General features: G+C 58.4%; 3 protein-coding genes across 3 annotated transcripts; 1 reads left to right on the top strand and 2 right to left on the bottom strand.

The window, feature by feature from the left end:
* Positions 1-1,215: 1,215 nt before the first annotated feature.
* LOC120759938 (E3 ubiquitin-protein ligase RNF182-like) lies at positions 1,216-3,080 on the bottom strand. Its single transcript, XM_040079675.1, has 2 exons — positions 3,024-3,080; positions 1,216-2,563 (listed from the first exon to the last, which is right to left on the bottom strand). The coding sequence occupies exon 2, from the start codon at positions 2,530-2,532 to the stop codon at positions 1,807-1,809; it is 726 nt and encodes a 241-aa protein (XP_039935609.1). The 5' UTR covers positions 2,533-2,563; positions 3,024-3,080; the 3' UTR covers positions 1,216-1,806.
* A 1,605-nt stretch (positions 3,081-4,685) lies between these two features.
* On the bottom strand, positions 4,686-16,211 carry PCIF1 (phosphorylated CTD interacting factor 1). The gene is given in 18 exon segments (XM_040079674.1): positions 4,686-5,771; positions 6,528-6,640; positions 6,642-6,704; positions 6,912-7,005; positions 7,100-7,284; positions 7,775-7,861; positions 8,321-8,493; positions 9,648-9,810; positions 9,986-10,085; positions 10,809-10,892; positions 11,090-11,237; positions 11,466-11,620; positions 11,842-11,972; positions 12,130-12,267; positions 12,688-12,812; positions 12,985-13,123; positions 15,784-15,892; positions 16,102-16,211. Coding segments are annotated over 16 exon segments (2,133 nt in total). The 5' UTR covers positions 13,109-13,123; positions 15,784-15,892; positions 16,102-16,211; the 3' UTR covers positions 4,686-5,521.
* A 719-nt stretch (positions 16,212-16,930) lies between these two features.
* On the top strand, positions 16,931-22,422 carry PLTP (phospholipid transfer protein). The gene is made up of 16 exons (XM_040079899.2): positions 16,931-18,161; positions 18,949-19,064; positions 19,249-19,348; positions 19,419-19,547; positions 19,684-19,839; positions 19,970-20,033; positions 20,203-20,266; positions 20,383-20,474; positions 20,612-20,788; positions 20,938-20,997; positions 21,096-21,257; positions 21,434-21,501; positions 21,577-21,619; positions 21,773-21,836; positions 21,922-21,998; positions 22,092-22,422. The coding sequence occupies exons 2-16, from the start codon at positions 18,956-18,958 to the stop codon at positions 22,230-22,232; spliced, it is 1,506 nt and encodes a 501-aa protein (XP_039935833.1). The 5' UTR covers positions 16,931-18,161; positions 18,949-18,955; the 3' UTR covers positions 22,233-22,422.
* The last annotated feature ends 205 nt before the right edge of the window (positions 22,423-22,627 follow it).

Raw genomic sequence — 22,627 nt, 5'->3', positions numbered from 1 at the left:
TCAGCCTTGTGACGCCCCTGGTAAGTGCTGCACTGCAGCTCCGGGGGAGGAACGGGATGTGGGGCTTTCCAGGACCAGGATGGGACCGTGTGGGGTGGTTGGAATCGGGGCTGGAGACCTGCTGTTCCGAGGCCCCTGCTCCTCCCTGGCATTCCCCTGCCCCTGACACCTACCCTCCCGCACTTGGCACTTTGGAGGCACACGGGAGAGGAAAATGAAGGGCAGGATACAGCTCTGCCCTCTCCCACACACAACGGGCCGAGCCCTGACACCCTACAGCCCCTCTCCCCTGGCCATCACGCCCCCCTGTCCCACCCTGACACCCCTCTGCCCCTCCAGGTGTCTGCACCCTATGAGGTGCCGCTGGGGCTGCCCACAGAGCCGGGGCGGGCGAAGGCGGCGGCTGCGCGAGAGAGCACCGGGGCACTGAAGGCTTGGCTGGCACGACACCCCAGGAATCCCTATCCCAGCAAGGGGGAGAAGGTGATGCTGGCTGTGGTCAGCCGGATGAGCCTCACCCAGGTCTCCACCTGGTTCGCCAATGCCCGCCGGCGCCTCAAGAAGGAGAACAAGGCGAGCTGGGCCACACGCAGCGCCTCAGACAGCGAGGACAGCGAGGGCGAGGGCGTCCCGTCGGGTGCTGTCCCCATTCCCAGTTCCAGCCCCGTGCAGGATGGGTGTGGGGGCAGCCCCGAGGTGAGGACAGGCCCTGAGCAGGACAAGCAGCCCCAGAAACCCAAGATCTGGAGTGTGGCAGAGATGCTGGAATCTCGCCCCAGCAAGAACCCGGAGGTGCCAGTGGGGCTGGAGCAGGTATAGGGCTGGCAGAGTCATGTCCTGTCCCCAGGGGCATGGCAGGAGAGACAGCCATGGCACCCAGCAGCTGCCTGGCCAAGGAGAGCGGGAGATGTGGGTGGGGAAGGACACAACACGGTAATAAATATGACTGGTTTGGGTCTCCTGGTGTTGCCTGTGTGTGGTGGGGATGCTGGTGGGGGATGCTGGCAGGGATGCAGGGGTGCCAGCAGCGATGTCGGTAACTTCACTGCCAGTGCTGCAGTGAGCAGCCCCTGAGGAACAGGGCAGGTCTAAGGCAGAGATCAAAAATAGACTTAGCTCCTCTTGATAAAGGTAAGAAAATGGTTTGCAGTATTAAGTTAATCCTTTACAAAACAAAACCCAAGGAGGTTAAATAGAGACTGGAGGCTCCGCAAAAAGAAACCCACAATGACTACAAAACAGCTGCAAAGTCATCTTTACACACCAGAGAAACTCCTCCACTCCTCCCCTCTCTGGGACACAATGTCAGCGAACACGGGACTCACACATGAGAAAGAAACACAGATGCGATGGGAGCAGCCCCACGAGGAGCGTGGGCGCCACAGACAGAACTATGTACACTATGGACACGGAGCCATGCTGGGGCCAGTCCGGCCGCAGGAGCCCCCGGGCTCTGCCCGTCCCTCTTCTGCTGCGGCGCTCAGCGCCCAACACCCGCGCTTCCTCAGTTGGAATTAGTGTCCTGGCTCCTGCTCCTTGTCTGCTGTGGGGGAGGAGGACAAGGAGCTGAGGGCCTGGCACAAATGCTTGTAGGCTGCGACGAGCTCCTGCAGCCACTCCAGCCAGTGTGAGCACCCACAAGGAAAAGACAGTGCTGCTCTGCATGGGAAGGCACCAGGCACTGAGCTTCTCCCCATGGTCCAGGCAGAGCAAGCTGTGGGTCAGAGGACACGTGTACGTCAAGGGACAAGGACCCAAGAAGCCCAAATCCTGCCTGGCTCAGGCACAGGGGTTGGCTGTGCAGAGTCAGGAGTGGGGGAACCCAAAGACCTCCAGGCACAGGCACTGGCAGAGGCTGTAGACAATGCAGAGAAGGAGGGTGGAGGGCACAAGGCTGACCAGGATGATGCCCAGGCTGTGGTGCTCGATGAGCAGGAGGTAGATGCCGAAGGGCAGGGAGCTGAAGTAGAGGAGGCAGAGGACGCCCAGAATGAAGCGAGGGACAGCTTCCCACCCCCAGGAGCGCCACTTCTGCCCAGGGCCGTGGCAGGGCAGTGCACCCAGGCTGGTGGGGCGGTACAGCCGCACCACCTCCAGCCTGCCCAGGCTCTCTGGTGGGGTCACATCCTCTGGCACCTCCAGGATGGTGACAACCAGGCAGTCGGGGCTGGATGTGGGCTCCAGCACACTGGGGCAAAGGAGTACCTCAGGAGACCGGGGTGGACCCCGTTTCTTGGCCCGTTCACGGCCTGTCAGCAGTGCCAGTGCCTCACCGTCATCCTGCAGCTGCTGCACGTCTCCGCCCGGCACTGGGCTGTGCTGGCGGCAGAAGGGGCAACGGAGCTGGGGGGTTGAAGTGTCCCCCGGGGGAACAATCCTGCGCAGGCAGCGGGCACAGAGGCGATGGCCACAGCGGAGCAGCTTGGGCCTGCGGACACGGGCGTCAAAGCGGCTGTAGCAGATCTGGCACTCCAGCTCCGGGGACGAGGCTGCCGCCGGCGGGGACACCACTTTGCTCTCTGGCTGAGCCATGCTCCTGGTGGGCTGCTGGGGGCTGCTCCAGCTGCAGGGAGGGGGCACCGCTATCAGCCAGGGCTGAGGGCAGGCCCCGGGCCCGCTGCCTCCCCCGCTGGGGTCCCAGCTCCGCTTGGTCAGACCACGGGGCTCGGTGGAAGAGCGGGGCAGTGACAGCAGAACGATAGCGACAGTCCCCTCCCCGGCCTCGACTCCAACCCCCGCCTGGTGCCACCCGCGCTGGGAGTCGCCGTCATCCCGGCCCCTGCTTTGCGGGGGAAAGAATCGCTCCCAGGAGCAGGCAGCAGCGGAAGGGCAGCTCCCGGACGCATCTCTGGCCCTCAGGGTGCGTGCGGGCTCCCTGGGGTCCCGGGGCCAGGACGGCTCCGAGCACTGGCTCTGCCGGCGGCGGGGACCCCCCCCCACCCCGCGCCCCGCTCCCGGGGCCAGCAGCTCTCGGTCCGTACTCCCCGCCCCCGCTCCCGGCCATCGCCGCATCCTCTCCGTACCTGCGCTCCGCGGCTCCCGGCGGGGACACAGCGGCGGATCGGTCCCCGCCGCCGGCGGGCTCGGTGGCACCGGTGGGCTCGGCGGCGGCGGGCTCGGGCCCGGCAGCCCCATGGGGGGAGGCGCGGGGCGCTGCCCGCCGCGCTGCGGGGGCGAGCGCGGCGCAGGGGCCGCCGGCAGCGCCGCGGCGTTGGCCCGGTAACGGGGAGCGAGGAACGGAGGGGGAGCTCGGACGGGCCGTGCCGGAGCCCTGCGGAGCCCCCTCTTGCAGAACCGGGCCCCGCCGGCTGCTGAGGGGTAGGCGCAGGGGTCGATGCAGGGGGCGGTGCTGTTTTGGTGCGGGATCGGTGCGGCGCCCGGTATGCCAGGGTTCCCCGCTCACGGTCAGCCCTGAGGATGCTCCTTCCCGGCGTGGGGCCTGCGGTAGCGGCGCTCGGGGTTGAGCATCCCCGGGGAGTCGAGTCGGGGGCACTCGGGGGACACAGCACTTACAGGTTCAGGCTGGGCACATCCCTCACCGCAGGTTGTGTCTCCCAAGCCCAGTCAAATCCGCACCCATCTGCTGACCGTACCGGATGCTTCCCGGGGGAGCAAAAGCACTCAGGGACCCCCTCCTTCCCTCCAGACAGGAGAGCGGCAGCACTGCCCACCACAGGGACGATGGTAGTGAGGGCCTCTTAGTTCAAATCGTCCAGGTTTAGTAGAGCCTGTCGGAGCTTTTATGCAAGGAGTCCAGCTCCTGGTGTGCCTCGTTCCCCCCAGTCCTGCCCATACCACCCACTGTTCCCAGCTCTCCCACAGCTGCCCCTCACAGCACAGCCCCTCGCACAGCTTGACCTAGTCCTGGTTATCTGCCTTGAAACGCCCCCAGTGTCAACCCGTGCCTTGTTGAGAATCTCTTGCTCTGTTAGGATAAAGGAGACTCAAGAAGCAGCCTGTGCCAACAGGCTTCTGGCCACTGATGTCACTTACACATCCCCTGTGAGACCACAGCCACGGGATACTTAACCAGGTTAACTCCCTCACCTCAGGGAGCAGGCAAAGGGCTCAGTGTGCACCGACTGACCGAGGGGTGGGTTAGGGATACTCCCAGCATCGGCAGGTCTTTTGCTCACTTGTGCCTTGGGAGCAGGCGTTCTTGGCTCAAAAACAGTAATTAAAGGGGAAAGAAAGGCTTCACAAACTGCCACTTTTGCAGCTGATATTCCCAATTGCCCTGGCTTTAAAGACATTAATGATCTCCACTATCTCCACTATGATAGGCCACTATCAAAATCATCTCTGGAGAGCTGTGAAGCCTCTGGGAGTGGGCAGCATCTGGGGCTGGGCAATCCTGCCCACCTCGGGGTGTCACTGTCCAGCTCCAAGACTGCTGTGGCACCCCACAGGCTGTGCTGCCTGCCCCAACGAGTCCAAAGGCAGTGCACTTCCCTGCACTCTTCCAATGGGAGAGCATCAAAACCTCACTGGAGCATTGCAGTAGCCAGGCTGCTTCAGGGGCTCACACTGGTCATTTAGGAAACAAAACTCACCAGGAGGGCAGGGCTGCTTGGAACACGGCAGATGCCAGATAGTTCTGAAAAACCAAACCCCAACATTTTTCTGCCTCCCACCCAGGCAGAGACCAGACAGCGGCACACACCCCAGACATCAAAGACGGCAAGTCATGGACACAAGCAGAGCTGTATGCTGGTTTTAATGTTCCTAAGAACTAGGAAACAGAAATCAAAAATAGACTTTGCTCTTCTTGATAAAAGTAATAAAATGGTTAGCGGTGTTAAATTAATCCTTACAAAACAAAACCCAAGGAGGTTAAATAAAGCCCGGAGGCTCCGCATAAAAACCACAATGACTACAAAACAGCTGCAAAGACATCTTTACACACCAAAGAAACTTTTCTCCTCTGCTCCTCCCCTCTCTGGGACACAATGTCAGCGAACACGGGACTCACACATGAGAAAGAAACACAGATGCGATGGGAGCAGCCCCACGAGGAGCGTGGGCGCCACAGACAGAACTATGTACACTATGGACACGGAGCCATGCTGGGGCCAGTCCGGCCGCAGGAGCCCCCGGGCTCTGCCCGTCCCTCTCCTGCCGGGGCCCCTCCGGCCGCGGCGCTCAGCGCCCAGCACTCGCGCTTGCCGTCCATCCGTCCCTCCATCTGTTCCGCCGTCCTTCTGCTCGCGCGCGCGTCCCGGCTCTGGCTGTCCCTTCCCTCGGCGCTCCGGCGTCGCGGAGCTGCCGGCTCCTCCTGCCGCGCCACGCTGGGCTCTCTCCCTCACCCCTGGTGAGGGCTGTGGCTCAGCCTCCTCTCCCACCGGCCGCCGGGCGCTCCCGGCTCCTGGGGGCTGGCGTGCAGTTCGCAGAGGAGAGCGGGTGCCGTGGAGCTGCGGCGCACGAGTCCTGGGCCGGCGCTGCGCAGCCAGCAGTCTCTGCTGCCCCGGCCAGCCTCCCCCGGGGCCGCCAAGCACCTCCCCTGCTGCCTCGCACCTCTGCCTTAGTTGGGATTAGTCTCTCGGCTGCTGCTCTGCTCTCGGCCCAGCTCCCGCTCTTTGTCCGCTGTAGAGGAGGAGGAGGAGGAGGAGGAGGATGAGGAAGATGAGGAGCTGAGGGTCCGGCCCGAATGCTTGTAGGCTGCAACGAGCTCCTGCAGCCGCTCTGGCGTGGGCTCCCACTTGGCAAAGCCGGCGCTGTTCTGCAGGAAGAGGACGGCTGTGTTGTGCACAGCCTTGTAGTACATCTCCTCCCTGCAAGGGAAGAGCACACGCATCAGCACCTCCCCTGGGCCCCCCCCAAAGCCCTTGACACCTGCTCCTCCTCCTCCTGCCTTCACTAGGACAAGTACTTGTCCAGTCCTTTCTCTCATTATTCTGAGAAGGGAGGCACAGTGCAGCCTCACGCAGCTCTGAGTACACTAGAGGCTCCTGAGTTTCCAGAGGGAGGGAGCACTCATGCTGCAGAGCCCTATCGCTCCCTACCAGTACATGCAAGTGCTGGAACCTTGCTGTCCCTGCAGAGGGGACTCAGCACCGTGAGGCATCAGTCCTAAGCAAGTAAGAACTTCAGTGTTGAGGCACCTGTTGCTTTAACGAGTTGTTGCTCAAACCTGTTGCATCAGCAGCATAGCAGAGGCCAGCCTGCCCCTTGGGGGACCAAGCCCCTACTACCCCTTGCCTCTGCTCCCCCAGGGACATCCAGCTGCTGCCGCACAGGCAGCTACCAGGCCTGAGGGCTGGCAGAGGCACAGATCAGTGCCACAGGTGTGACCTGTTCCAGCTGGATTCGTGCCCAAGGCACACACCTCTCACAAGCTAAAGTTAGCAGTCATAAAACAGAAGATGAATTCACCATGCTGTCTGCCCATCCTAAACACCCAGAGTGACGATGAGCTGCGCTTGTCCTTGCCTGCTCCCTGCTTCCCACTGATTTCAGCTTGGGAGAAGATATTTCTGTCACACAGCCTCAGAGCCGTGTTCCCAGAAGGATCTGAGAACAAAGCCTACTTTTTGCAGACGTGCTGGGACCCGCTGCGGTACTCGTGATCGAAGGCCGGCAGGATGAGCTGGTGTCGCTTGAACTTGCTCTGCTCCATGCGCGTCAGGGCTGGTGTGGGGGGGGTCCCGCCACTCAGGGATGAAGACAATGAAGGAGAGCGGCTCGCTGGAGCTCTCCAGCAGTTTCTAGCGCAAGAAGAAAAGGAACAATCTCAGCACTGGCTGAGCAATGACGTGTTTAATGAGTTCTATAAAAAGGAAATGCTTCTGCTTCAAGAGCAGTGCCAGCTGTCGCCGTCCTCTGTCTCTACCCTCAGGGCGCAGGAGTGGTGGGGAGCAGAGAATGGACAGCACAGCTCCATCCCGAACAGCCCCACTGGTGAGCAGACATACCTCAAAGTGAGAGACCATGGCATCCATCAGCTCCTCACAGAACGGAGGATTTGCCTCAAAAGAGCCACTTATGGGGAAGAAATCCAGGCACGGGCTGGAGAAAGAGGCAAAGATGCCCATCAGCTTGTCCTGAGTCATCTCATGGGCATGCACCACACCCACACAGAGCAAGGGAACGTAATACTCACCCCCTGGATCCAAAATACCCGTCTGTGTCCAAGAAGGCTGAACAGTACTGTTTAAAATAGCAATTCAGAGGCGAGGCAAAGCATTCAAAACTCACTCCAAAGAGCTTGTGGAGGGCTTCAAAGATGTGCACAGGAAGTGCCCCTTGCAGACCAGTCCCTTCATACAGCCCCACACCGAACATCATCTGAGGAGAGCAAACCCTGGTGAGCTGTGTCTGCACTTGCTGTTCCTGCTGCTCCCTTCACTGACCACAGACCCAGGGCCACATGTCCATGCACCCACTCCTCTAGGTATGCGGGGCCCCCTCGTCCTTCCTCAAATTAGTGTAGGTCCCTGCAGGTACCCAAGAATGCTCTTCAGATATTTTATCCAATTCTGACCTCACAAAATCATCAGTCTTCTCTTGTACCCGAGGGATACTTCAGCTGCCCCTCAGAGACAAGAGCTACTGAAGGTTTCCTTCACAAAAATCTTTACCCACACCGAGATCTCATGTCAAGATCAGAACTGCTCCCCAGCCCATAGTCCTACCTCAGCATAGCATGAGCACACTACAGACCCAGTTTGAACCCGGTGTTGCTCCTGGCTACCAAAGCTGTGACCCTTTCCGAGAACAAAGACAAGTTCCCAGTGCTTCCAAGCCTTTCTGATGTACAGCTGTGCTGAGACTGTACCTGGTATCGACGGAGAAGGCACCAAACCCTAGGCAGGAACTTTTCAAAGCCCGAATCATCAATGCAGCTGTACCGATAGAGAAGCCACTGGAAGAGAAAGCCCAACCACTGAAGACACCAGGAACAGCCAAGCCACGGTGATACATGCACATTGTGAGCTATGGTGATACACACACATTGTGACAGGGAGAGGGAGGCTGAGGAGCAGGTGGGCTCTGCAGGGAGTTGTCAGCACATCTGCTGTCACTGCGTGAGCCACCAGCTTGTCACTCACATTAAATGAATGAAACACCACAGCAGCACGTGTCTCTCAGCAAGGGTTGCCTTGGTTTGAGTAAAATGTTCTGGCAGCACAACACTTATTCAGAGCACACACCTGGGAAATACTCCCAGCAGAGCCTGACCCCAGCTAAGGTGAGAGCAGCTGTCCTCATGGCCATGACAGTGTCTGACAGCCCTGCAGGGACAGCTGGCCAGCCTCTGCCCAGCCCTGCCCAGGAGACAACCCTGCCCCAAGGGGCAGGAGAGTCAGCACCCAGCCCTTACCAGCTTGCTGAAGTAGTTGCGGCTCACTTTGACCATCTCCCCCTTGTACCGCACACACGCCACGTTGTTCTCCATGTGCATCTCCACGCTGGGGAGCGGCGGGGAGGGGATGGCCAGTCTCACAGGGTAGCAGTACACCAGCCTGTCCTGGACCTCAGGAGCCTCCACCTCAGCTACGGAGAACGAACAGAAAGGCAGCCTGTGAGAAGCCAAGGGTATTTGGGACCAATCTTCAGTCCACCTCAAAAGATGCAGCAAACCAAACAGGGCTGGAGAGTAGGGTGGTCCTCCCAAAAAACCACCATGGTGGTCCTTCACAGATTTTGTAGGCAGCTTCCTAGATTCAAAGCTGATTCCCCAAATTAATTCCATCTTCCACTGCCAGAAGGCAGAGAGGACACATTTGAAAGCATTTCTCCACCTCTAACGCAGCAGAACTGCACACAGCACACAACCATGCCAGCAGCCTGAGGTGTGTTCAAACACACAAAACACTCTTTTTATTGCTACTGTTTCTTATTTCAGTTTGCCCCAAACTCATTCAAAGCACAATAAAAAATCACAGGCTGGCAAATGCAGGAGGCAGAGGAAATCTCCCAGCACCTTGTGGTTACCCACTGCCTCAGCTTCAGGGAGAGCTCACAGATCAGCTGGAAGGAATCTCTGACTTAGTGGGGTTGGAAGACAAGCATCAAAAACAATGGCAAAAGGAAGACATTGGGACCTAAAGGGAGCTTGAAGAGAGGCAGGACCCAAAAGGAACAGGACTACAGACAGTGGTAATGAAAGGAGCAGGCCCCATGAAGGAAGGAAAAGCTGACTAGAGGCAGATGTGAATGGAAGAAAGAACAGAAAAAAGATCAAGTAACATGAACTCTGCCAGGAAAGGGTGCACAGTGACAAGCCAGGAGGCAAAAGGGTACAGAAAGGTGCTCAAAACACAAGAAGAGTGGCATTACTAAGGGGGTGTCAGCTGCCAGGAATTCATCAAGCAGCAGAGCAAAAAAGCATGGTCCAGTGAAATGAACAAATGCCCTGTTCAGTGTGACCTGCTCCTAACAAGCTACTTCATCCTGGCAAATCACATTTAGAGTATCTGGTGTTACAGCTGGTCACAGCACCTGATGGAAGACAGTCTGTCACTTCACAGACACTGTGACTGAAAGCTGAGGCCTATGCTGAACTGGCTGTTTCTTACTTTGAATCACAGACTTTCTTTGAAGACAGAGCTGCCCTCCCTAAAGGTAACACAGTAAGGGTAGGCCAGACCATGGGGCCTTTAAGTGCAGTGCTGTAGCTCTACAGCTCTCCACAGCTGGCTGCCTACCAGAGATATTGTTCTCTTTGAGTATGGCAAGATGCTTCTCCCGGATGCGCTTGACGTATTCCAGGGATATGTAGTAAATTTTACTGCAGATGCCTTCAACAGAGTCCTTGGCTGCTGCAGACACGTGGGGCCCACACTGTTTGCGCAAGTGCTCCAGGCGGTCCTGTGGAAACAGAGAACCAGAGTCTCTCACACGGCCACCACTGGGTCTCCAGGGGTCTTCAGTGTGTCCAGGCTGCTCCCCTGTGGCACACCGTGAGGGGAGGCAATGGCAGCCATCTCCCACATGCGCCCTCCCCAGCTCCCTGTGCACAGCCACACGTCAGTGGTACACTGACCATGTAGTCCTCCTTGGAGGCAGAATGGTCCCGTCGCAGCCAGCTGAAGGTGTCCTCCACATTCCACTTCACCACCTTCCTGCTGTCTGGGGAAGCACTCCTGCAAAAACAGAGGCAAAATTTAACTCACGGCTGCAAAGCAAGGCATTCCACCCCCCTCCAAAGTTTTCTGTCAGGGGGGAATGTGGACACCGACACTTCTTCAAGTCTCATCCCTGTCAGTCCCCTCCAGTTCTCTGGAAAGGCCTTCCAGATGTTTGCGTGATTGCGGCCTACCATGTTCTCTCCAAAACTTGGTGCAGCTGGCTGCTGTCCTCTCTGCAACAGGAGAGGCCCACAAAGCCTTTATTTGTCATGGCAGTGGTCCATTTCGATATTGCCTCTAATTTTCAAGTACTGCTAGGGGCTTGTGACTCTTGAGAAAACTATCCTGTTTACAAATTTTCCTTTCCCCCTTAAGGTTCTCCCCCACTATTTTCCTCAGTTCGGTCTCCTGTAGCAGAACTGGTCAGGAAAACTGTACCCTGTATACAAAATGCCACTCTAAACTTGTTGTTCTGCAACAGCAGTGAGTGCCCAAGCACTCCTGATTTTATCTCAGGGATAACAGAAGACATTCCACACACATTCAGCTCCCCAGTATAACATTTTACAGTAGTCACTATCAAAAGATGGCTCCAGCACAACTGTTTTTCTTCTGTATGTTCCTAACCTTGCTCTTCCACAATAACATTATCACCAGTGCTGGATAAGGCAGGATAAAAAGCCCCTACAGTCCTTTTGTCTTTTCTGAACGTGACAGCACTGCGAGAAAAGCTCCCACCTGGATTCAATCAGCCGTTTTGCAGCCTCAGCATACTTGAAGAGCAGCCTCTTGGCTTCCTCACGGAACTTAATTCTGGATAACCTGAGGTAAGTTAAATTCATATGCATGAGTCTCACAAAGGCATGGAAGCCAGGTTCAGCTCCCCAGCTTTCCTCCACCAGCATCCAACCACTTCATTAGCCAAAGGGAAGCACCGCAGCAGAACCCATGGCAGGTATATCACCAGATCAGACCAACCCAGAACAACCCCAACAGTGTGCTCTGTCTGTGAACAGTACCTGATGGGAATGTCATTCATGATCTCTCTGAACATGGAAGGAGACACTACTGGCTCGCAGTCACTCGGTAAAAGAGGATCTGTCCCTTTATCAACCACTTTCCTCTCCAACATCCAGCGATTAAATGACTCCCTCGGGGGGTCAATCCCTGGAGACGCACAGAAGAAGGGTCTATTCAATAAAATATAGAAATGCCCAGTAGCTCTGATAAGGATCATCACACAAAGTTTTGCCTAATCGATTAACCAGCAATTTCACAGAGTAGAACCATCACAAAAAGAGAACACAAGGAACAAGACAGGCATAAAACAAAAGGGAGATCACCACAGCACTGCAGAACTGAGAAGGAAATCAAAAGAACCCAACAGAAACTCACCTTCTCGCTGCTGGCAGAGCTCACGGTAATGCTGCCGCAGCTTGAGAATGAGCTGGGACCGGAGCAGCTCCACCTCGGGGTGTGGAGAAAGCACTTCTGATGGCGCCCTCTGCTTAATCACGGCATTTGTCTGAATATCCAGGTCCCAGTACACTCTGTGGCAGAAGCAAATGTCATCAGAATAAGCAGACCACTGGCTAATTATCAAATATTACTTTAAAAGACGCTTCCTCGGATTGTTTCACCAGCCAGGAAACCAAACTATCAAGACTCCTGGCAACAATTTATCCCTCAGGTTTCTCAAAGATGTCTGGAAACCTGTGTGTCTCAAAGACTTCACTGAGAAAGGAACAGAAGACAAAAGGAGACAACTCACTCAGTTGGTCGTAGAAGAGCTGCCTGCTGTTTGTCTTCAGGTGAAACACACCATGCCTTCAAAACAGAAGTTCCTGGAATACTGGGAGAGATGGGGACTGGCTGAGCAGCTGGGTTCCCTGGGACATCCGCCTGTGTGTGTGAAAGATGAATTACTGCACCAGAGAGACAGGTAAAGGAGAAGCAGCCCACTGAACCAAATAGTCCCACACCAGAACACCACATGGGGAGCTCTCCAGCACCCCTCGGTTTCAGGCTGCACACGTTTGTCTCAGAGCACCACACCCACCTTGGGCTTCTTCACACTGTTGCCACTTGGTGGAACCTCCTCTGAGAACCTCCTCTTCCTCTGCTTGCTCTCCACAGAAGCATCTGCCACCCCACCTTCCAGTGGCATTGGAGCTGCGTTCAGTCCCAGAGGGTCTGACTATGAAGAGTCCAAACAACAACAGCACGTGTCAAGCTCACCCACTGCCACTGCAGCATCCCACTGCACTGCTCCCCCGTGGATGGAAATAAGGACACCACTAGGTCACGCCTTCACAAAGCTGAAAGTTCTCTTCTAGATGTCTATATTTTTTTTTTCAAGACTTTAATGGAAAAAAAAAAACCAAACCTCATCACAAATCCCCCACGCTGACTGTTCTTTGAGCGGTGCATGACTTCTGGAACAGCATCACCTGACATGCACCTGACAGAGGAACACTTCCCCAGAATCGTGCCAGAAAATGGACCGAGCAAGGAGTTCTGAAGGCACAAAAGACCCTCCCACACCTCTAATCTGAGGTCCACAGACCATGAACACCCCGGGCCTGGCACAGCCGCCCTGAGGTGAGCAAGCACTTACTATGACATCGTGTTGTCCCAGCACAGGCATTTCCCACAGAGATTGGTTCGTGAAGCGGTTGAAGTAGTACGGGCGGTTCTCCCGCTTGCTCCAGCACTTCTCCCAGCCAGCCTGCACCAGCTCATCTGAGAGGACAGTGAGAGTCAGGAGAGGAGCACGACAGACCTACCCTGCAGGTGCCCAGCACCGTCACAGCACACTCTGAAACACATATCATTGCCAACCTCCCTTGGCAGCCTTGCTTCAACCCCCTCCCTACTCCCAGGGCCCTGCAGAATTCCCGAAGGCAGTCGGTACCTGGCAGGTCCTGTACCAGGCGCATGGGTTTGGGGGAGCTGGGCTGGTTCTGGTTGGAGGTGCCAGGTGAGTGACTCATGAGAGACGCTTCCTCCGCAGGGCTTCTGTGATTCTCATTGGCCATTTCTCAGCAACCACACTAGAAAAAACAGAGTAACATAGAGTGTTACAGCAGGAAAGGTCCCAGATCTGCCTGGCACACTCAGGTGTAGCAAAACAAGTTCACTCTGACAATAAAACAGGGATTGAACCAGTACACACAAACAGCACCTCAAGCCCTGAAAAACACCTGTTATCCTGGACACAACTAGCTATGAGGAATGCTCAGTGTTAAATGGGGTTAGCCAGGGTGTTCTTCAGGCCAGCATCCAAAATATTCCCTTTTCAGTTAGATCTCTCCAAAGAGTAAAGCATCAGATTGTAAAAAATAACATACACTCCTCTGTAATTATGTGGCACCTTCTGCCACACCAATACCAGCAGCCAGGTCTGATCTGTTATCCTCAGAGACAGTTTAAATCAGCTCACACACACATAACTGCACATCATTTCAACAAAAGGCTTTAATTTAAAAAAAAAAAAATCTGCTATATAAAATAGCCCTGGAGGTTCACTAACAACTTCTGTGGTTTAGAAAACCACAGGCTAGGAGTCAGGAGCTCCCAAATTATTACCCTCTGCATGTCCCAGGCTGACATGTCCTAGTCCTAGGCCTAGTCCCACAAGCAGGGCCTCAGCCAGCTGTTTTGGCCCTTGCTGCTTTTTCATCTGCATAACAAGAGTTATGCAAAAGAAGGTCTGCTGGAACAATAAAGCTCCTCTTAATCATAATTTAATGTTGCCAGCTGGAGAGAAGCAGCCAGGCTTTTCCTCTCTTAGTCACCACTCTTCCCCTGGGGAAGTTTCTGAAACAGCGCTGCAGATTGCTCTTCTCTGGCAGCCCAAAACACATTGGCAATGAATAGGGGGGAAACAAGGCATTTTACATAATTCCCAGCTACCTCAGACACTTAACTCTATTCAGGCTTTGGAGACACCCGACAGCACACACCAGCACAGTCAGGGCAGCAGCAACACAATGCTGTGCATAGTGCGCTCCTCACCGGAGCAGTACAGTACCTGGCAGCAGGAGCCATGCACATGAGCTCTTCAATAACAACTCTGGATTTTTTTTGGGCTAAGTCACTCAGATTTGAAACCTTTGCTGTCCCTCCTGTGCATAAAGGCCAGTGGCAATTTCAGAAGAACAGAATGGCAGGAGCAAACAGTGGTCAAGAGCAAATGGACAGTAGCTCAGCTGCTCACAGCCTTGGCTGAGATCAGCATTGAGGAACTTGACTCCTTCAGCTCCTCGGAAGATGTTTCCATCTTTCCAGGCAGAGTGCACAAGGGAAGGTGTGGGACACTGGACACCTGGAGTTTGCTCCAGAGCAAGCAGGTAACGCCCTGCCTGCTGCAGAGCGCACGACACAACCGGGGACCTTTAACGGCCTCAGCAGCGAGTGTTGTGCAATCTCACACTCCCTCCTGAACTCCAACCCCACCATGTCCTTACAGTCACTTCACAAAGGTGCCAAGGTGAGCTGGGCCAGCAGCAGCAGCTCAGGCTCATGTCAGCCTGTGGGTACAGGGATCCCGGGCCTGCAAGGCAGGACGGCAGGAACCTCTGCAGGAATGGTTTAGTCCCTCCTCTTCAAACTAAAGCTACACTTGCACGTGCAGCTGCTGCCGTGTCCTGCACGTTACACAGAGCACAAGCTAGAGTGAACTGGTGTGTACTGGGGGGACCAGAGCTCCCAAAATGATGCATGTCAGGATTCACAGACAGCGCTGGGCACAGAGCCCTGGACAGCTTGGATGGCACATGCCAGCTCCAGTGACCTGCCAGTGTTTTTCACCACCCATTGCTCAAAAGAGCTGTCAAACAGGGTCACTGGCTCTGCCTCCTCCCATTTATGGATAAACTGGAATGATGGAAGTAGCCAAGAAGCTTTATCACTTGATCAGTGTTAACAAGTATTAAAACCAAGTACCCTTAAGGTCTGGGAAAATGAAACAGCCAAACTAACAGGAATCCTGGCAGAAATGACTCTACTTTTATGTAACTACACTGGGACTTAGACAGTGACAGGGATCCAGAGGAAGCATTTTATGGTGGTTACGGTATGTTTTTATACACCATGGCAATGCATACAGTGCTTCACAAACACGGTACAATGCTGTCCCTGCCCAGAGAGCTTACAACCTAGAGCAGCAGCACAACCAGAGACCACAGCGAGGGGTAAGGAGACACAGAGTAAAGAAGTACAGCAAACAGGACCGGTATTTGTTTCCATTTCACCGAGGTAGAATTTTGTACAAGACAACAGCAAATGCAGACAAAGGAGATCAGCGACAGCCCCCCGGGACAACCCCGCGGTTCCCCCCATCCCAGAACCACAGCTGCTCCAGGAGGCTGGGAGCCAGGCCACCGCCTCCCCCGTCGGTACCCATCCCCTTCCCGAGCGCGGGCCGGCGGGCCCGGAGCTGAGCAGCGCAGCGCTCCCGGGGCAGCACGGGCACTGGGGACCGCGGCACCGCGTCTGCGCGGGGAAGCGGCCGGGAACCTCCAGGGGCTGCCCTGCCGGCGGCGAAGATGGCACGGAGCTCCTCGGCGCGGCGGGCCAGGGCCGGCGGGCGGCCACGGGCGCCCAGCGGGTGCGGAGAGGAGGCGGCGACGGCGACAACTGTGCAGTCTGGCCGGGAGCGGTCCGGGGGCGCGGCCTAAGCGGGGCGGCGGCCGGCAGGGCGGGTACTTACGGTGGCGGGCTGCCTGGCGGGACGCGTGGCCGTCGCTCCGTGCTCGCCGCTGGCGCGCCGGGGCCGCATCCTCATAGCGGGGCGTCCCGCGCCTGGCCCGCGGGGGCGGCTGCGGAGACAGGAGCCCGTTACGGCGCCGCGGGGAGGGGCCGCGGGACGCGCAGGCGCGGCGGGGGAACGCCGGGGGCGCGGCGGCAGCGGCGGCCGCGCTCTAAGATGGCGGCCGCGGGCCCGCGCCGCTTCCCCTACGCCGCCGCTGCTTGCCCCCGCCGCCTCCTCCTGCGCGGCGGGCCGCGGCCACGCGGTTGCGCCGCTTACCTGGGCGTGAGGCCAGGGGCTGCAGGCACCGGGCACCGCTGCGTCCGCCACCGCCACCGCCCCACCTCCGCCTCGCCCGCCCCGCCGCCGCCATCTTGCGCCGGGGCCGCGGGTGTGGAGCGCGTGCGCGAAGCAGAGCCCGCGCTTGGGGGAGTTGCGTGGCGCAAGCGCAAAGGCCGCGCGGTCACCCCGCCCACCCGGCGCCATCTTTGTGGCGAGCCCCGCCTCGCGGTGGGTGCCGAGCGGTGGCGGTCCCGCCCGCGCTGTGGCGGAGCAGCTTCGTGCGGATCGGCCCCGCCCTCTCAGCCGCCGCGGGCGGTTCCCGGCATTGACAGGGCGCGGCCCCAGCGGTCCCCACCAAAGGGCCTTTGAAGAGCGGCGGCGCCGGGGCGGAGTGGCGGCCGGGGCGGGGGGGGGCCGCATTGATGTGCGGGCTCGGGGTTTCCGCCGCCCGCCGTGCGCAGCGGTTGCTATTGCTGCGCTTGAGCGCGGGCCGGCCCTGGCAGCCGCTGCCTGTCCCGGCGGTCCCTGGGGCGCAGCACTGACACGTCCTTCCCCGCGCTGTTGCCGTGGGTATTCCCTGATCTGCGGGTCCCGGTGCCAGGCGGCGGGCGCTGGCAGTGAGGGACGCGGCTCAGCCCAGGGCACAGCCCGATGGTCGCTGGTGTCACTCCCTTGCCCTGCGGCCCGTGGCTGCCGCTGCACAGCGTATGCTGGAGGATAACACGGGACGTGGAAGGAGGACACGGCTGTTACTGGGGGAGGGGGGTCCCTGGGGGCCGCAGGACCCCCTCGCAGCCGGTGGAGCTTCTGCCGCATCCACCTAGCAGAGCATTCGTCCTGCCTCGCCCCCACGTCCCTGGGCTGCTGGTGACTGGTGAAGATGGGATGGGGAAATCGCGGGGCCTCTCCTGCCCTTTTCCTTTGGGATATCCCCGCTGCCCAACTTTCCAAGGGATTTCCCATCTCCCGGAGTCCTGCCCTCTGCTCCGGGAGCAGCGGGGTCAGTTTAATGAGTTAACGCTGGCGCAGCAGTTCTGGAGGGGTAAGTGCTGTGTAAGCACTGAGGCTCTCGTTTTGGGCTTCCAGCAGCCCGGCTCCGCTGCCCAGAGCACCGATAACCGCCCGGGGCACAAAGGGCCGGCTCAGACCGACCCCTGAGGGCAGAGGGGACTCTGTGAGGGGACGGTGAAACTCCAGCCTTGGAGTGAGGCAACTCAAGTGGCCGAGGGGCCGGTGAGGGCAGGGGCAGTCTCTCGGCATGGCTCGGCCAGGCAGGATTTTTGGGAGGGAGCCCCGGGCTGAGGAGCTGCCCATCTTTTCCCGTGACAGGAGCAGGACGGCAGCGTGGGTGCCCGTGAGGACACTCCGGCAGTGCCCATCTCGGTGCTGTGCTCCCGGAGCCAGCCAAGCTGCAACTAACACACGGGGCAAGGCCATCCAGAGGCACATCCTGCAGAGCCAGTGCTACCTGGCTTGGGGTCCGGGCACAGCCTGTGAGGGCAGTCCTGAAGGTCCACAACCTCGGCATTTTCTCTGCTCAAGTTCGTGTTAAAGATGGGCGTGAAACAGTTCCCAGCAGCCTCCCTGGCCCGGGGCCGCGGAGCCTCCACTGAAGCTGGGATAGCTCAGCACTGGCAGAAGCTTCATAACACAGATTGGGAGCCCCCAACACCCCAGGCCCTCCCGGACGCTGTTTGACATGCGCCTCTTGCACGGGAGGTGCCGGAGAGATCCACGGAACGTGCAGGACGCGGGGAGCGGTGTTTTAGGGGGAGGAAGGCTTCGTGTGCAGCCTGGAGCTGGGGTGGCCAGGCGAGCCGCTGTCTGTGCCGGTGCTGGCAGCCAGCCGGGCTCGGCGGGACACAGACCTGCATCCTCCCCGTCCGTCCGTCCCGCTGTCTCCTCCCAGCTGTAAGCCCACAAGGAGTGGCAGCTGGGGGCTATATAAAGGCAGAGAAACCTCAGCCAGCTCAAAAGAAAGTCTTGGAGCTGGTGGTGTTCTCCCTCCCTCCTGCCTTCACGTGATTCAGCTTCCCCACGCCGGGACAAGCCTCGCTGTAAGTACCCGAACTGAGCCGGCATTGTGTAGGGGAACCCCCCAGCCTCTGGGCACGACGGTGGCTTCGGGCCCTGGGAAAGGGGATCCTCCATCCTCTCCCTTCGTAGAAGTGGAGGAAAACGCTGTGAGGGAGCCCCAACCCATCACACAGCCCCGGGGAGGGGGTCCCCCATCCTCTCCGTTCAGAGAACTTGGGGGAAGTTGTGGGGGTGCCCCGTTCCATCCCACAGCCTCGCACGGAGCTCTTCCTGTTGCTGCGGGATGGACAGGCTCCAGCTCCCGTCTCAAACCAGCTTGGGAGCGGGCGGCACATTTCGGGGGGGGGGGCTGTGAGGGTTGTGGGACGGCCCCATGGGCGAGGGCTGGCTCCTCTGCGAAGTGCTGGGGCTCCCCGCTGCAGCAGCATGCACGGGGCTGGCGCCTGTCCCTGCGGCTCTGGGAGAAGGGTATGTTCAGGGCGGGGGGAGTGCTGCAGTGGGTGTCCCCAGATGTGGGACCCTCGGGCTCCACAGGGCCAGTGCTGGGGCTTATGCAAAGCATCCTGGGGTAGGGGCCGTGCCCCTCATGGGCTGCTGGTCCAGAGGTTTCAGGCAAAGGCAACTTGGGCGGCACGAGGGAGTTTCAGGGAGAACAGTGGAGCTGTGGGGTGTTCTTTGGAGCTGTCCCTGCCTCGGGCAGGTTGGGCAGCAGGTGCTTCCCTTCCAGTGTGTCCCCCGGGTCTGTCCTTGCTGGCACCCGTGCATGTCCCCAGGCCAGTCTGTGCTGACCCTGCTCTCTGCCTCCAGGTACGAGATGGCTGCCGGCAGCTGCCTCCTTCTCCTCCTTCTGCCCTCGCTGGTCACAGCCTCACACAATCCTCCTGGCTGCAAGATCCGGATTACTTCCAAGGGGCTGGACCTGGGTAAGGGGCCAGCCAGGATCTCACAGCCTGGGAAAGAGGGACGTTGGGCACGCTCCTGGGGTCTGTGCTTGTGTAGGGCTGTGCTTGCACTGCTCCACCATGGGGCGGTTGGGGAGGATGGGGGGTGTCAGGGGCGATGCTGCTGGGAGGACATGTCCCAGCCCAGCCTCATTTTTCCCTGCAGTGAAGCAGGAGGGGCTGCGCTTTGTGGAGCAGGAGCTGCAGAACATCACGGTGTCAGACCTGCATGGGAATGAGGGGCACTTCCAGTACAACATCAGCCAGTGAGTGCTGCCTGCTGCCCACGGCTTCCCATGTCCGTCTGTCTGTCTAACCCCTGTCCCCTCCCTGCAGGGTCAAGGTGACAGACCTGCAGATGGCCTTTTCAGACCTGAACTTCCAGCCCCAGCAGCACCTTGTCTTCAACATCAACAATGCTTCCATTAGCTTACGCTTCCGCAGGCAGCTGCTCTACTGGTTCTTGTGAGCTGCCTCCCCTTCCTGCTGCTCTGGGTGCAAGCTCACCCCACAGCTGTGCTTGCTGGGTGCCACAGGTGCCTTGCTGTCCTGCAGCTGGCAGGAGCTGCGTGCTCCTCTCATCTGCTTTCCTGGCTTCCAGCTATGACATTGGGTCCATCAATGCCTCTGCGGATGGTGTCTACATCTACACAATGCTGCAGCTGGCCAAGGATGAGGCTGGACGCCTCAAGATCTCCAATATGACCTGCGACGCCTCCATAGCCAGAATGCATGCCGGCTTCTCCGGCACGCTCAGGTACACCTGACCCCTCTGCCTGTGCCTGGCTTCCCACACCCTCAGTGCTTCCTCAGCCCATCTGTGTGCTGGAATGGGCACAGAGCCACAGGGAGAACAGGCAGTACAGAACCACTCTTGTGTTCTCCAGGAAGGTCTATGAGTTCCTGAGCACCTTCATTGTCTCGGGGATGCGCTTCCTCCTCAGCCAGCAGGTACAGCTGAGCGCAGAGGAGAGGGGCTGTGGGATGTTAGGGCTCGGCCCTTTGTGTGTGGGAGAGGGCAGAGTTGTATCCTGCCCACCTACTGGGCCTTGTCCTGCCTCTGCAGCTCCTCATCCAGTCCTGGGAGTGACTCCACTCAGTCTGGCTCCTTGCCTTGCAGATCTGCCCATCCTTGGAGCATGCCAGCCTGGTGCTGCTGAACTCTTTGCTGGACACAGTGCCTGGTGTGTGTTGCCCTGGGAAAGGGACTGGATCCCATTCACTGTGGGGCAGACAGGGCTGGGCATCAGGCTGCCAGGCAGCCCCAGGCTAAGTCACACCAGCACATCTTCCCCGGCAGTGAGGAACTACGTGGATGAGCACATTGGGATTGACTACTCCCTCCTACGGGATCCATCCATCTCCACTGACACCCTTGACCTTGACTTCAAGGTGAATACCGGGTCCTGTCCTGCTGGTCCTTCCTTATCCCTGTGGGAAAGGCTGTGCCAGCAGGCACATTGGGCGCCATGGAGCAGGTGAGGTAGGATGTCCAGTGGCTGTGGGAACCTCTCCTCTTCTTGGTTTAGGGCATGTTCTTCCCCCGGGTGAGAGAGGACCAGGAACTGGAGAACCATGCGGTGGAGCCGGTGATCAAGGAGACCGAACGCATGGTTTATGTTGCCTTCTCTGAGTACTTCTTCGACTCAGCCATGCACTCGTACTTCCAGGCAGGAGTGCTGACCATAGAGCTCCAGGGGGAGAAGGTAAGGAGAACCAGGCACTTGGACTGTGTGCAGGCAAGAGGGAGGAGTGGGCTGTGTCACAGAGCAAAGGAGGTGCGATCCAGGGAGCAGCTTTGCTGGGACCTGCAGCAGTGGCTCACTCCCCCTTCAGTGGTTTGTGCTCTCCACAGGTGCCCAAGGACCTGGAGGTTTTGCTGAGAGCCACATTCTTTGGGACCATCTTCATGCTGGTAAGGAGTCCCCGGACAGGGTGGAAGGCATGGCAGAGCCCCAGGGCAGGCCACAGCCCTGCCCTGCTCCCAGCCTCCAGCTCACCTGCCTTCCACAGAGCCCTTCTGTGGATGCTCCGCTGCAGCTCGTGCTGCAGGTCTCTGCTCCTCCACGCTGCACCATCAAACCTTCGGGGACCTCAGTCTCTGTCTCTGCTTTCCTGAACATCTCACTGGTGCCCCCAGACCGCCCACCTGTCCAGCTCTCCAGCATGGCCATGGTGAGGAAGGGGCTGGGGGTCCTTGTGCAGTCACCCCAGTGTATACATACAGCAGCAGTGTCCCCCATCCTGTGTTGTAAGGCACTGGTGTCACCAAGCAGAGGGACACTGGACCTCTGGGATGAGCTGGCCTGGTTGTCCTCTGCCTGCTGTGAGTCAGCCCTCTCCCTCCCCAGGAAACCAAGCTGAGTGCCAAGGTGTTTCTGCAAGGGAAGGCACTGCGCGTGCAGCTGGACCTACGACGGTATGGGGAGAGTCCCCAGGGGACATGGGGAGAGTCCCCTCCACACCCTACTCACAACTGCTTCCTTCTGTCCAGGTTTCGCATCTATTCCAAGCAGTCAGCACTGGAGTCGCTTGCGGTGAGAGCGTGCTGATGGCCTGGGAACCCTTACACGCAGCCACAGCGTGGGGTGGGCTGGGGAGAGGCTGTCCATTCGGGATCCCCACTTACAGCCCTCCCTGTGCTGGCTGGCGCCTCTGCCACTACACTGACCCCAGCTCTTCTCCCACAGCTGTTCTCACTGCAGGCCCCACTGAAGACCCTGCTGCAGCTGACCATCATGCCCATCATTAACGGTAATCATCACTGCTCCAACACAACTAGGAGTGTGGGCAGGGGCACAGCAGGGCTCAGCCTCATCCCAGCTCTCAATCTCTGCAGAGAGGACAAAGAAGGGCGTGCAGATCCCACTGCCCGAAGGCATGGACTTCACCAGGGAGGTAGTCACCAATCATGCGGTACGTGGTGGGATGAGACAGCCCGGGCCTCCGTGTCCTGCTGGGAAGGGCATTGTCACCTCCAGCCTTGCACTGACCCTCTTCCCTCTGCAGGGATTCCTCACGGTGGGAGCTGATCTCCACTTCTCCAAGGGGCTTCGGGAGGTGATTGAGAAGTACCGCCCAGTGCCGACTGCCACTGCCTACTCCAGCTCCCAGCCCACAGAGACCAGCCTGGACCCCAGCTCACTCTAGCTCTCCTCTCTGGACCAAGGGCAGATCCTGGGCTGGACCCATAGACCATAGGTAGGAAGCAGCTTCCCTGGTACCACCAGCATAGTGTCAGGGCATCCAGGCCCTGGCGGGGCGCAGCAAGGTGGAGAGGGTGCTCTGGGAACCCCTGCTGCACCCCTGCTCATTACACTAATAAACCACCTGACTCCAACCACATGGCCTTATTGCTTGGAGTACATGTCAATGCTGGGGTACATGGTGGGGAGATGGAAAGGAGGCAGCTGATCCTGCTGCCCAGCTTGGGCCTTGGGGGCAGATGCAGCTTAATGCAGTACCAGAGGGCTCAGAGTGACTATGCTGCCATCGCTTAGGTGGGTAACTCGTTTCCAGGATGCAGGGACCCCTGCAGCGACGGC

This window comes from Hirundo rustica, chromosome 16 (assembly GCF_015227805.2).
Source record: "Hirundo rustica isolate bHirRus1 chromosome 16, bHirRus1.pri.v3, whole genome shotgun sequence".
Classification (NCBI taxonomy): Eukaryota; Metazoa; Chordata; class Aves; order Passeriformes; family Hirundinidae; genus Hirundo; species Hirundo rustica.
The sequence above is the reverse complement of the archived record's forward strand: the minus strand, read 5'-3'. Positions and strand labels throughout refer to the sequence as shown.